Here is a 12,333-nt window from a genome sequence, read left to right as displayed (position 1 = left end):
CCCAGCTAGGTAATTTTTAATTGATAAAACAGAAGACATTCCTAACCTTGGTATTTCAAGTCTAAACGAAAATTGAAAAGATGTCAAGTGTGTTAAATCTCTGAATCGCTAGCTTAAGTTTAGCTGACATTGTTCAACTGTACTCCATATCGAATGTGAGAATAGGCTATGCAATTCTGGTAAGATGCAATAAATTCATCTTGTTTGTAAAAACTGAAAGATTCATGTGAGGGTCCTGCTGCCAGAATCAGGAGAAGGGGGAGAACAAGCAAAGAAGGGGGTCTTTAAAGTATGGGCCTTGTGGCTTCATCTTAGAACTTACCCACTTGTATCTTCTTGTTTCATCTGACTGTCTAACTCAAAGTGGGTGCTTCCAGGCCTTGGCGTGCACTAGAACAATCCAGGGACAGCAGTAGGAGTGTCTGGTGCAAGTGGAAGGTGCTTTCTGTTTATTCACTTAAAGAAGGTAGATTTCCAATGATGCACTGAGCGATCTCTTTTCTGAGAAGTGGGCATAGGCCAAACAAGTTTGTGAACCCCTCCTATAGCCTGTATTGACTTCCCCTGTTCTACTAATAATTGCCAGTAGTTAGTGCATACTCTGGAAAGGTAACATACTCAAACTAATTGGAAAAAATTGTCTCCACATTAGTTTTATAAGGTAGAGTTATGATCACTGATACTCTGCACTGACATTTTGCTGGCCGTAGTCCTCACCTATTTCCCACAGTTCTTCAGGGAACTGTAAGTTTGTGGTTGGTAGTTGTCAGTATGCAGCTCAGGTCTCTTCTAATTCCATTATCTTTTTCTTTTCTTTTCCCATGACTCCAATTTGATGAGTTCAGTGTTATAATCACAGATAATGATTATTGACCATTTGACTGTTCTCAGGCAGACAAATCCATAAGTGGTTATCACTGTTACTTGTATCAGCTTCCCAAATTAAAGAATGCAATCACTTAACTTCACCAGCTCATAATGTGGGTGAATGATTATATTAATAATAGTTATTCACTTGGCTAATAGTCAAAGTCAATCAACCATAATCTGTTAGATTTTTATTCAAAAGTGGCTCAGTTAGAAATAGCCATTTTTATCCCCTTACGTGCCAGGGGGAACCCAAGTAAGCAGGACCCATGACTGAGATATCTAAACCTGCTCGGATTGGGACTGGGCCTCCTCCACCAAGGTCCCCCATTTTCTAGTAGCTTGGCAGCCATTCCCACAAACCGCCTCTGGCGCCATGTAATCTCATCAATGGCCAAAAAACAGAGATTATAAAACAAAGCTCCCAGAAGAAAGTGATGCAATATTTCCTAGAGCCCCCCAAACCTCCACCCCTCTCAGAGAGCCCGGCCAGCTACGGAAACTATCCCGCCCACATGGCAGAGCCTGGCAAGCTGCCCGTGGTGTACTCGATATGCCCAAAAGAGTAACAATGATGGTCCTCATTCCCCTGGCCCTGAAAGAGCCCCCAGTACATTATTGGGCTACACTGGCACGCGACAGGTTTGAATGGAGACATTACTGGCACCCGCTCGAGCAAATCAATGAACAACGGGATGACAGTGATACAGTGATACAGTGATGTGTCAGGTGATTATGAAGTTCATGAAGTTCACAGAAAATTAGATATATCATTCCATACCTTGCCTGCTCCTAAAACTCACCCATTCACCTACCTGCCAAGAATTAATTTTGATAACATGATATCAAATGATATATATTGAGTGACTCACCAACAGTGGAAAGAGGCAGTGTCTAATATTTTAATAGACAGAGAATTTTCATTTGGGGACGACAGATGCTGTGGGAGTTACTAAAACATTCCAGTGAAAACGTGTGTTCCTAAGATTCACTCATGATAACAGCCTGATTCCGTGCCTACCTCTGCTTCTGTTTCTTGGGACTCCTTGTAAGTCAAAATCAACCTTTCTTTAATGTATTTTTTTCATTATTGTCATTTTTAGAACACTTTCAAAGCCCCTACTGATCATCAGCCTTTCACTGTTTCACTGCTTGGTTCCAACTTAATTCTGATTTTGTAGCTCAAAATAGTCTGACCATCTTGACAGATTCTAGTATCTACTATCAGTATCTCCTTTGACCCTTAATTCTGATCTCTTTTGATCTTCACTGGTACCTACTAAAACTTCAAATAAGTCCCTGTGTCTAATACTACATAAATAAATGTAAATTAAAACATTCAAAAACTCCACCTCCTATTACAGATAGAATTATACTTATTTATTAAAGTTTCTTTATGGGTACATTCATAAGATAGAAATTGTACTCATTTTGTAGCTAAGATTTCCATAATCATTCATTTACTCAATTTTTGAGCGCATATTTTGTGACAATTCTTTTAGAGGAATACTTTAGACTTCAAAATAGCTAATCATTCAAAACTAGGCACAAATCTTTCTAGAATGCTGGATATTGAAATAGCCAGCTGACGTAGCTAATGTTTAATGATGATCTAAACAATGCCTATTGAAGCAGGCAACTCACCTGGATAATGTAAGGTGTTACTCATCGCTTAAACTTTTAATATTGAAAAAGAGAATTCTCTTGTTCATGGTTGGGGGTTAATCTTTTATTGAATATTTGATATTGTAAAAGCCAGCTATTCTGGTCAGTGTTAGCCATTAGTTGTTTATTAAATATTACTAGTGACTAATTTGTATTTTCCGCCCATGACTCTTTCATTACAGCTAACTTACCCATGCATAATAAACACCAAAAAGGCAGCAACAGGCAATCTGCATTTAACCACATTTAGCCACACTTTTTCTCATTGTTCCATTAATCCATGTACTTCAGCTTGTCTTGGATTCTTACACCGATTCTCCTTTATCACTGCTGGCTGTCTGCACTGTCTGGAAGTTGAGAGATAACATATATAGAATGAAGGACATAAAATGAATTAGTATAATAGAGATCCATCACATCTTGGGTCTAAAGAGTGACATATTTCCAGCGTCTACTTTCTTCTTCTCTCTCATACCCCCTTCGCATCCTCTAAGCTCTGCCTTCTTCCTTATTTTGATACCCTGTGTGGACTTTTATGGCTCATAAACTTTAGCTTCCCTCTTTCCTTCCTATATTACTTTGTCCTTCTCTCCTGAATTAAATGAACTTGCAACTCCCAGTAACAGCTACCATGATCTCTCAACTAGAATAGGAGAATAAAAAAAACTTGCTCTAAGGATTTTGCAAGCCAATTTTAACATCAGGGACTCTAAAATATGTACGATTTGATCTAATAGTATTTTCTTCTAAATTCACATCGAGAGGATTTAGAGGTGATCCCTACCAAAATGTGTCAGGTACAGCTGGTGTTTGGTGCCATTACCAGTCCAGAGCTTTCAAGCACACACTCTCACAAAACAAAGACAATTATTCAGAGACTCAAGGAAGATTTCAGAAGTTTGGGTGCACCACTGATTCCTCTTTGGACAGCTATAACATAACCCTCCACTCATTTGCCATGTTTTCAAACTGACTTTGTTCTTTCATTATTTCAGACATAGAAAGGTCATATTTTGTTATAATTCAGTCTTTGCTTTTCCTGATCAAATCTTTGCAATATACTTATTTGTTTAAACTTTGGAATGTAAAAAGTAACCTGACATTTTGAAATTTACTGTCTGCATATTGAAAGGGCTTATTTATTGGCATTTAAAGGGAAGGAGGGTACATTGATTTAAAGAAGTTCCAAAACTGGATCCTTTTCATTGGAAGTCTCTTGTAAATAATGTTTCTGTGTTTTTATCATTGCAACCAGTTTTTTAAATTATTCATTAGGTACTTTGGGAAATATAGTAATGCAGCCATCACAAATCTTGTATGTGAACATTGTTTTCAAAGTCCAAAAAGCAAATTATTATTTTAACTTATAATTCAGAGGGCAATTATAACTTATATATACATTTGAAAACATTTTTATAACCTTGATATATGTGGAAAAGCCTGAATGTAAAGTTCAATATAACGACTCTAGTATGGTTTTATAAACTAGTAAAAATTGTGATATTGTGTTGCTTTAACAAATCTTAGAGAGGTAGTTATGGAATCAATATCCTAAGTTATATTTTGGGACTATAAACATAATAAACCTAGATGGTTGGCAGAATCAACTTTTTTCTTCTAATATAAATGAGTTAAAATATGTATTTGATATCAACTCTTAAAGAAATGAAATAAAATTGACTAAAAGCATTAACATTTCTCCTACCCACAACTGTCTTCTTATTATTGCCTTCTAATTACTATTTCTTTCATATTTTAGACAACCCAATGGCTCTCCTTTCTCACAAAACAAGGGGAGAAAATAAATCTAAGTATTCACTATAAGGAATTGTTATTTTTCAAATACAACAGAATCCACTTTGGTAGAACTTCTGATTGTTAAGATTTTATTTAACTTCAATTAAATTGCAATACACATAGTAAAGATAAAGCAGGAGTATAAAATATCCAATGTGCTTATAAACTTATAAGCTATATTAGTGCATGTGTTTGTCAAAAAATTTCTGGGTATGTATTTTTTATTTCCATTTATTTCTTTTCCTTTCTCTCTCTCTCTCTCTCTCTCTCTTACACCATCATTCCTAAACTTTGAAGGATTTGGAATATTCTGGGTCAATTTCTCATATTTCCTTTGTGTAACATCCACATGTATTATGTATGCACCCATAATAATACTTATTAAGATTAATAATTTATGGGATTGATTAATCTAAATTTTCTAATGCAAAATCCAAGTGCCAGTGTTTGTTAGCTCCAATTTAACTAAGTATGATCTGGGGATTTTTATAAAATGATTTTAAGGTCTCATTTCTTAACAAACATATTAAAGTGCCTGCAAGTTTGGGCTCGACTTTGGCATGTTTTAAAGGTTCTTTGGGGGACTGTGATGTACAGTCAGATTGAGAACCACTGAGTTAAGAACAAGAAAATTAAAACAATTTCCTTGTAATTTTGATGTTGCATCTTTGTGAAAATAAGTAAAAAATTTTCAAGTATCATGGTGATACATCACTTTGAAATGTTTAATGATGGATTTGTTTTCTGTAAGTAGTGATAAAAACAGTGCACACTGAATTTAAGGTTAGAAAATGTCGTATTGTGACAAACAATACTAGTATGTCTGATTTTCTTAATTTAATAATCATTTCTTGTTCATATACTTCTAAGAGTACCACAATGACAATTTTAAAGATACATAAAGCATCTTCTTCAAATTGCTTATTAAACAAAGGAGCACATTGATACATCTTTTGCTCCATAATTTATAATTTCTTAATTTCAAAACCATAGATGAAAATATCACATTAAATGATTATGGTCTTTCTGTTTACATGTATTTTACACAAATTTACTTTTACTAATAGTACCTTGAAATGGCAAACGCAGCAAATAACCCATACGTTCATGTTATGAATACTTCTCAAATAACATACACAAAATTTTATATGTTCTAAATTATTGACTAAGGCAATACAACAACCTGACATCAGATAAATTTTTTGGCTAAACTCTGAAAGGAATAAATAAAATTAAAACCTGAGATGTGAATCCTTCAGGTGATTTCTGATTAATATTCTGTAATTCTGGAAATTTTCATTAGCACATATTGTCTTGTTTCTTGTTTTCACTTCAAACAGTACCACAAAAATAACCGGTATGTTATATATGACTTAATTTAGACTGAATATTTTTTAAATTTTAAACGTATGATACAATAAAAATAGTGTCATACATTGTAAGATCAGATTTTGCATTTTTCAGACACAAATATATCTTGTAAAGAAACCCAAATTTTCACTATTAATTCGTCATTTCTCATCTGTTACATTTTAAAAAGAATGTTCTTAATTTATAATCAGCTGATTTTCCAAAGTCAAAAATATGATTTCAAACTTTATTTCCCTTTTCCATACTATTTAAATACTGCCAGAAAACAATAAGTAACCATAGGAATCTGTTAAAGTGCCAAATTGTCCAAATATGAATTATATTTAATTGCAACAGTAAACTTATAGGCTATCTTCAAATTAGTATTTGAATTACATATAGTATAGGTTCAAAATAATACTGATTGCTGTATGTGTCTTCAATTTCTGCATTGTTCTTAAGTTTTTATGTCTATAACGTGAATGTAATTGCTTCATTGATTTCTTAAAGTCCCAACGTTATGCTATAAAACAAGAATATTTTAACTGAATTCACCTTTCAAAAGTTGTACTCATCTCTGTTCACTAACATGGACAGTCAAATAGCAAACCAGAGCAAATGAAATTTTGAAAGTTATGAATCAACTCAGAGCTTTTAACTTGTTTTCAACTCATATGTATGTCCATAAGGCTCTGAAGCATCTGGGTGAAAGTGAAAAATAGTTATTTAGTACTTGTTATATATAAATAGTTCTATGGAACTGTTCTGATGTTGAACTGAACGACTCATTCTACCCAAAATGTTGTGAATTGTGTGAAATAGCAATGTGTTTGAGCCAACCTGGGAAAGCAGGTCATCTGCTTGGGCATTTCAGATAGCTTTATTTTTACATTCCAGTAGTTACAGAAGGCATTTGTTTACTGTTCAGATGCTTTTCTGGTCTTCATAATTATAACCACAAAATCTTTATAAAATAAACCTAGCTGCAGCTCCTGAAATTGGGGAAGAGGAGTTTTAAGTCAGTTAGTGTGATTTTAAAGACCTGTAAAGTTGAGTGATCTTCCAATTGATTAGGACTGAAACTATTTCAATTATTCTCATTACACTTAGAACCACTTGTTTATTAATTTTGAAAGGAAATGTGAGCCAACCTCTTAAAAATAAAATGCAATCTACTAATTGTGAAACTTTCTGGGATTTCCAAGTAAGTTGAAATCAATTTACATCTTTAAAAATCCCGATTGCAGTGAAAAAAAAAAAAGCATGCACTGAAAATTAAAAGCCTCAGTTTGTAGTCAGAGTAAATAGATCCTTGCCTGACAGAACTCCACAGAAATACTGTTAGATGATAGAAAACAGCTTTAAGAAACTAAGAGTATTGCAGTGTACACTCTATTTGGAAAAAAAACCTGAGATAAAGAACTTTCTCCTCCTAAGAAACCTTAAGGTATATAGGTGGGATTTCCCATGATTCAGAGAGGAACTCTTACTCACAGCACCCCTCCCCCCAGCCACTCCACTTTAAAGCAGAAGATAAAGTTTAAAGAAAAAGGAATTCTTCATCAATCAATGTAACTGATCGAAACAAGTTTTCCCTTCCGCAGGAATTATGTATGACTAAAAGACAAAGATTATTCTAACTGAAGGATTTGGTCATCTCTTGGTTTGTAAAGCAGAAATCTCTGAAAATAGCCCTTTGATGCAAAAATAAGTAGCAAAAACAAGAGTTGGTGCTTTAGTTTTCACAGCACCACGAGTTTGTTCATTCCATTGAAGCATAGCTTAAAATTAGTCAGAAAGATAGCAAGTAGTAACACTGGTGTCGAGATTTGAGTGTGGAAAGTCTTAACCTTTGGACATTTGCAGACATCTTCTGGTAATAAGGGTATTATTATATTTTTTAATATAGTTGACTTGTAAGGTCGCGAAACAGTGGGGTGTGCTTTCCAATAAATACTGGCTGATTGTAAAGCAAATTAAAACGGGCTGTATTCGGAGAACATGCTCTGCCATCCTCAGTTCTTCGGAACAGTTAGGTTTCTGAGAATTCTGGAATTTGCTAAACCACGAAGTACAGAAGGAGGTGCTCCTGCGTGGGCTCCTTTTCTCTCTCTCTCTCTCTCTTAGCTTTGTGGTTGTTTCTGAGTTTCTTTCCGGAATCTACTATTTCGACCCGAGCGCCAAGAGTTCTTGGTAAATTGCAGGGGAGGGGGTGCGGGGTGGGGGGTGGGGGTGCGTGTCGGGGGGGGGGGGCAGGGAGGAGAGGGTGAGGCAGAGCAGCCGCGAAACGTGGGCTCGGCCCCGCGCCGGGGGCGCCGCACACGCGGCCGGCGGGAGGAAACACGTTGCCCCGCTGCGTGCGTTTCGCTGTCTCGCCCCATCCTGGCACTGACTCATCCCGCCGCAACGTCGAGCGTGACTCCCGGGATCTCTGACTTCGCTTTGGCGGCCGTGGGCGCGGGCGGCGGAGCCCCCACCCACCCATCCACCCACCTCAGTGCCCCCACCCCCCACCCCCGCAGTCGCACGCGGGGCCGGGAAAAGTCCCCCTCGCGGCGGCCGCGCCCAGCGCCGGGGCAGCCCTCCGGCCGCCGCCGCCGCCGCCGCCGCAGGAAGCGTGCGCTTCCCGGAGGGTGTGCGGCGCGCGCGGGGGGCTCACACGCGCGCCGACGGAGCTGCTTAACGGAGGGCGTGGCGGGAGGCGTGGCGCGAGGGGTCCCGGCGCGGGCGGGCGGGCGGGCGGGCCGGCGAGCGGCGAGGGGGCGGGGGGAAGAGAGAGCGCGGCCGGGGCAGGGCGGCGCGGCGCCCGCGAGCGGCTCCCGGCTCCCGCTCTCCGGGCCGCCCGGGCCGAGTCGCCGCGGGGGCGGGGCCTGCGGTGATTGGCGGGCGGGCGGGGAGGTCGGAAGTACTTTGTTTTTTATGCTAATGAGGGAGTGGGGCTTGTCCGTATTTACGTTGAGGCGGGAGCCGCCGCCCTTCATTCACCCACATGGTCCTTCGAGGTTCCGCCGCCGGCCGCCCGGCCGGCCTGCGCCTTCGCGCCACTTCGCGCCCTGGGGCCAGGCCCGCGGGGCCGGCCGCGGACCCCCGCGGCGCCGCGCCGCGCCCGTCCCCGCGCCCACCCCACCCCCGCGGCGCGGCCCGTCGGCGGGGCGGCCCGGCCGGCCGCACCCCCCCACCCCGGCCTGGCGGGTTGGGGGGGGCTGGGGTCGTAGTAGAGCGGAGGCGGGTGGGCGAGGCGGGCGCGGCGGAAGATGGTGGCGGCTACTCCTTGCCGGTGAGTCTGGCCGCCCCTCCGCCGCCGGAGGGAAACCTGTTGTGTGCGGGCCCGGGCGGCCGGGGGGCGCCGGGGCGGGTCTCGGGGGGCCGCCCCGCGGGGGGCCGCGGCGACGCGCCGGCTCGCACGCGGCTGGCCCGCCGCGGTGGCGGGGGGTGGGTGGGTGGGTGGGGGGCAGGCGTGCGCCGGGGCCGGGCGGCCAGGGGGGCGGCGGCCGCGCCCGGGACCCGCACGGACCCCAGCCCGGGGCCGGCCGGGGCGCCCGCGCGCGCCGCGCACACAATGGCCCCTCGGGGCCGGGACGCGCGGGGCCCCGCGGCTCGGGGGCCCGGGACGCGGGGGGTGGGCGGGGGGGCCCCCTCGCTTCGCCCCCCGGCCGGCCCGGGAAAGTTTGTCCCGGGGGCGAGAGTTAAAGCGCCGCCAGAACAAAGCGGCGGCGGCGGCACATGGGGCAGGCCGCGGGGCCGGGAGGGGGCGCGCCCACGAGGTACCTGCGCGCCGGCGGGAGCCCGCGGGGGCCCCCCCCAAACTTTGTGTGGGCGCGGGGGGCGCCGGGCCCCGCGCGGCCTGGGCGCCGCCTCCCCGCCCCCACCGCCCTCGGCGCGGCGCCCCGTCCCGCTCGCTCGCGGCCCCGCGTGGGCTTTGTTAACCCCCCGCGTGGGCGCCGGCCCCGCGCCCAACTTCCCGGTCCCCCGGGGGAGGGGTCCCCTCGCCTCTCCTCGCCTCGCTCGGCCCCGCAGGCCCGGGCGGGCCGCGCCGCCGGCGGGGGCGCGTCGGGGGGCGGCGCGGGGCGCGGGCCGGGCGGGAGCGGCGGCGGCCGCGCCGCCATGTTCCTGCGGGGCGGGCCGCGCGCGGGGCCGAGGGCGGGGGACATGGCGGCGACTGCGCGCCGCCGCCGCCGATTGTTCAGGCGCTAGGCCGCGGGCCGCGTGCGACGGGCCACCGCGGCCGCCGAGCCCCCGCCCCCTCGGGGGAGGGGGGAGCCGACCGGCCGGGGGACACAAAGGAGGGGGCGGGCGCCGCCGCGGCCGGCGCCGCGCTGGGGCCTCGGGCTCCTTCGCCGGTTCGCGGCGCGCGGCCGCCGCCGGGAAACGGGGAGTGTGGAAGCGGGCGGGGGGCGGGGGCGCTGCCGCGTCCGGCAAGGCCCCGCGCGGAGGCGCCGCCGCCGTCGCCGCCCCCTGGCGGCGGCGCGGGGAAGCGCCGGGCCGCGCGCCCCCTTGTGCGACATGTGCTGCCGGCCTGGGCTCTCGGAGCGCGGCGGGCACTTGGCCCGCCTTCGGGGCCGGGGATTTCGGGGGGCGTCGCCGCGGCGCCCCCTCCGTTGCCTCCGGCGGCCGCGGCGACGGAGCGCGGGCTCCGCGGGCGAGGCGCGGCCGCGTGCTGGCGCGGACCGCGTCAGTTGGGGAAACAACTCTTTATGCCGGCGCGCGGCCACGAGGTCTCGGCGGGGGGAGGGGCGGCGGCCGGGAGTCCCCGCGCCGCCGCCGGGGTCCCGGGAGTGGGGTAGGGGGGCCCGCGCCACTCCTTGGGGAGCTTTTTAAGCCAAACCCGAAAGCCAAGTGAGGTTTTCGCTTCTATTTTTTACCCCCCTCCAACTTTATGCCGGATCCCCCACCACCACCCCCATGCGTTGTTGGCCTTTTCCAACCCCACCAAGTAGTGGCCTGGCTGCTTGAATCCTCGGATTTGCAACGTGGATGGTATTGATTGGCCTTGAAGGGGGTGGGAAGAGCAAATTTTTCAGCCTGGACTTGAAGGATGATAGTAATGCTCAGCCAAATATGTTTGTTGCTCTCCCTGTCCCCCATCCCCCCACCCCTTCCAGCCATACACGTGGACCTAACTGCACCCAAAGCTTTTCTAAGAAGCCTTGCGGCCCCTCGAAGTCGGCTCCAGTTGGGTAAGTGGATTCTAATTCTTTCTAACTACTTCTTTAAAACAAGTTTCTCTTCGCATTAATCTTTTAAATTCATAGAATTGGGCTTCCAAAACGCAAAATAGGCATTTTTTTAATACTTTGTACATTTTTGCCTCTTTCAGAAAAGTAACTTGGTATGGGATATGTGTGTGTGTGTGTGTGTATATATATATATATTTTTTTTTAACTTTGCTAAAGGGTATAGCGAACTTCAGACGCTTTAGAAACTACAGCAGTTCACAACATGTGACTCTCAGAACTGCTTTTACGCTTGGCTGATTGATAAGAGGGTGAATACAGAGTAAAATTTCAAGATTTCATGTTAAGTTTTAACGTAAGCGCTACAGCCAGCCAATACACACAGTGTGTTCTGGAGAGTAGTTTTATTAATTTGCTGGGTATTTGCTAATTGGACACCAGAAGAAATGAGTGTTTTGCCACGTGGATGTGAAGATGTCTCTAAAAGGTATGAGTCCAATTGCTCTTGATTTTTCTCATTCGCACGCAGTCTGATTTTTGAACTTTTAGCATGCCTTTTTAACAGAGCAGCCACTTTGTTTAGATGTATTGGAATATTGGTGGCTCTGATTGCCTTGGATGAAGAAAGGTCAAAATGTGTTGCTGCTAATAATGGAACTCAACAGGTTTTAGATAAACTCATTTTCCTTTTAAGAATCATGCAAAATTTTGTGTGTTTTATAGGTGTAATGAAGTGGGGGTTTCTAATTATTTATTTCAAATTTATCAGGAATACAGAGAAACTCAACCTTGTAGAGCTGAAGATTGTGACCAGTCAGAATAATGTCAAAGTGCTTACAGTGCAGGTAGTGATATGTGCATCTACTGCAGTGAAGGCACTTGTAGCATTATGGTGACAGCTGCCTCGGGGAGCCAAGGTGTGCCTTCATGTGCAGGGCCTGCTGGTGTTGAGTGCTTTTTGTTCTAAGGTGCATCTAGTGCAGATAGTGAAGTAGATTAGCATCTACTGCCCTAAGTGCTCCTTCTGGCATAAGAAGTTATGTTTTCATCCAATAATTCAAGCCAAGCAAGTATATAGGTTTATAATAGTTTTTGTTTGCAGTCCTCTGTTAGTTTTGCATAGTTGCACTACAAGAAGAATGTAGTTGTGCAAATCTATGCAAAACTGATGGTGGCCTGTTATTTCCTTCAAATGATTCTTTTAACTAATTTGTGTACTTTTATTGTGATGTAGAATCTGCCTGGTGTGTCTGATGTAACAGCTTCTGTAGCACTAAAGTGCTTATAGTGCAGGTAGTGTTTAGTTATCTACTGCATTATGAGCACTTAAAGTACTGCTAGCTGTAGAACTCCGGCCTCGACCTGTCTCCCAGTCAAACTGCCCAGTTACTGAACACTGCTCTATGGTTAGTTTTGCAGGTTTGCATCCAGCTGTGTGATATTCTGCTGTGCAAATCCATGCAAAACTGACTGTGGTAGT

The 12,333-nt window shown here is 45.5% G+C and overlaps 1 protein-coding gene across 1 annotated transcript in view; it reads left to right on the top strand.

Moving 5' to 3' along the window:
- The first annotated feature begins 8,668 nt into the window (after window positions 1-8,668).
- Window positions 8,669-12,333, top strand: part of LOC130019349 (collagen alpha-1(III) chain-like) — a 55,343-nt gene continuing 51,678 nt past the window's right edge. The window contains exon 1 of the mRNA XM_056109971.1: window positions 8,669-10,123. Within this exon, the coding sequence (XP_055965946.1) occupies window positions 8,669-10,123 (1,455 nt within the window). The remainder of the gene's footprint in view (window positions 10,124-12,333) is intronic.

This window comes from Sorex fumeus, unplaced genomic scaffold (genome assembly GCF_029834395.1).
Source record: "Sorex fumeus unplaced genomic scaffold, SorFum_2.1 ptg000008l, whole genome shotgun sequence".
NCBI lineage: Eukaryota > Metazoa > Chordata > Mammalia > Eulipotyphla > Soricidae > Sorex > Sorex fumeus.
The sequence above is the reverse complement of the archived record's forward strand: the minus strand, read 5'-3'. Positions and strand labels throughout refer to the sequence as shown.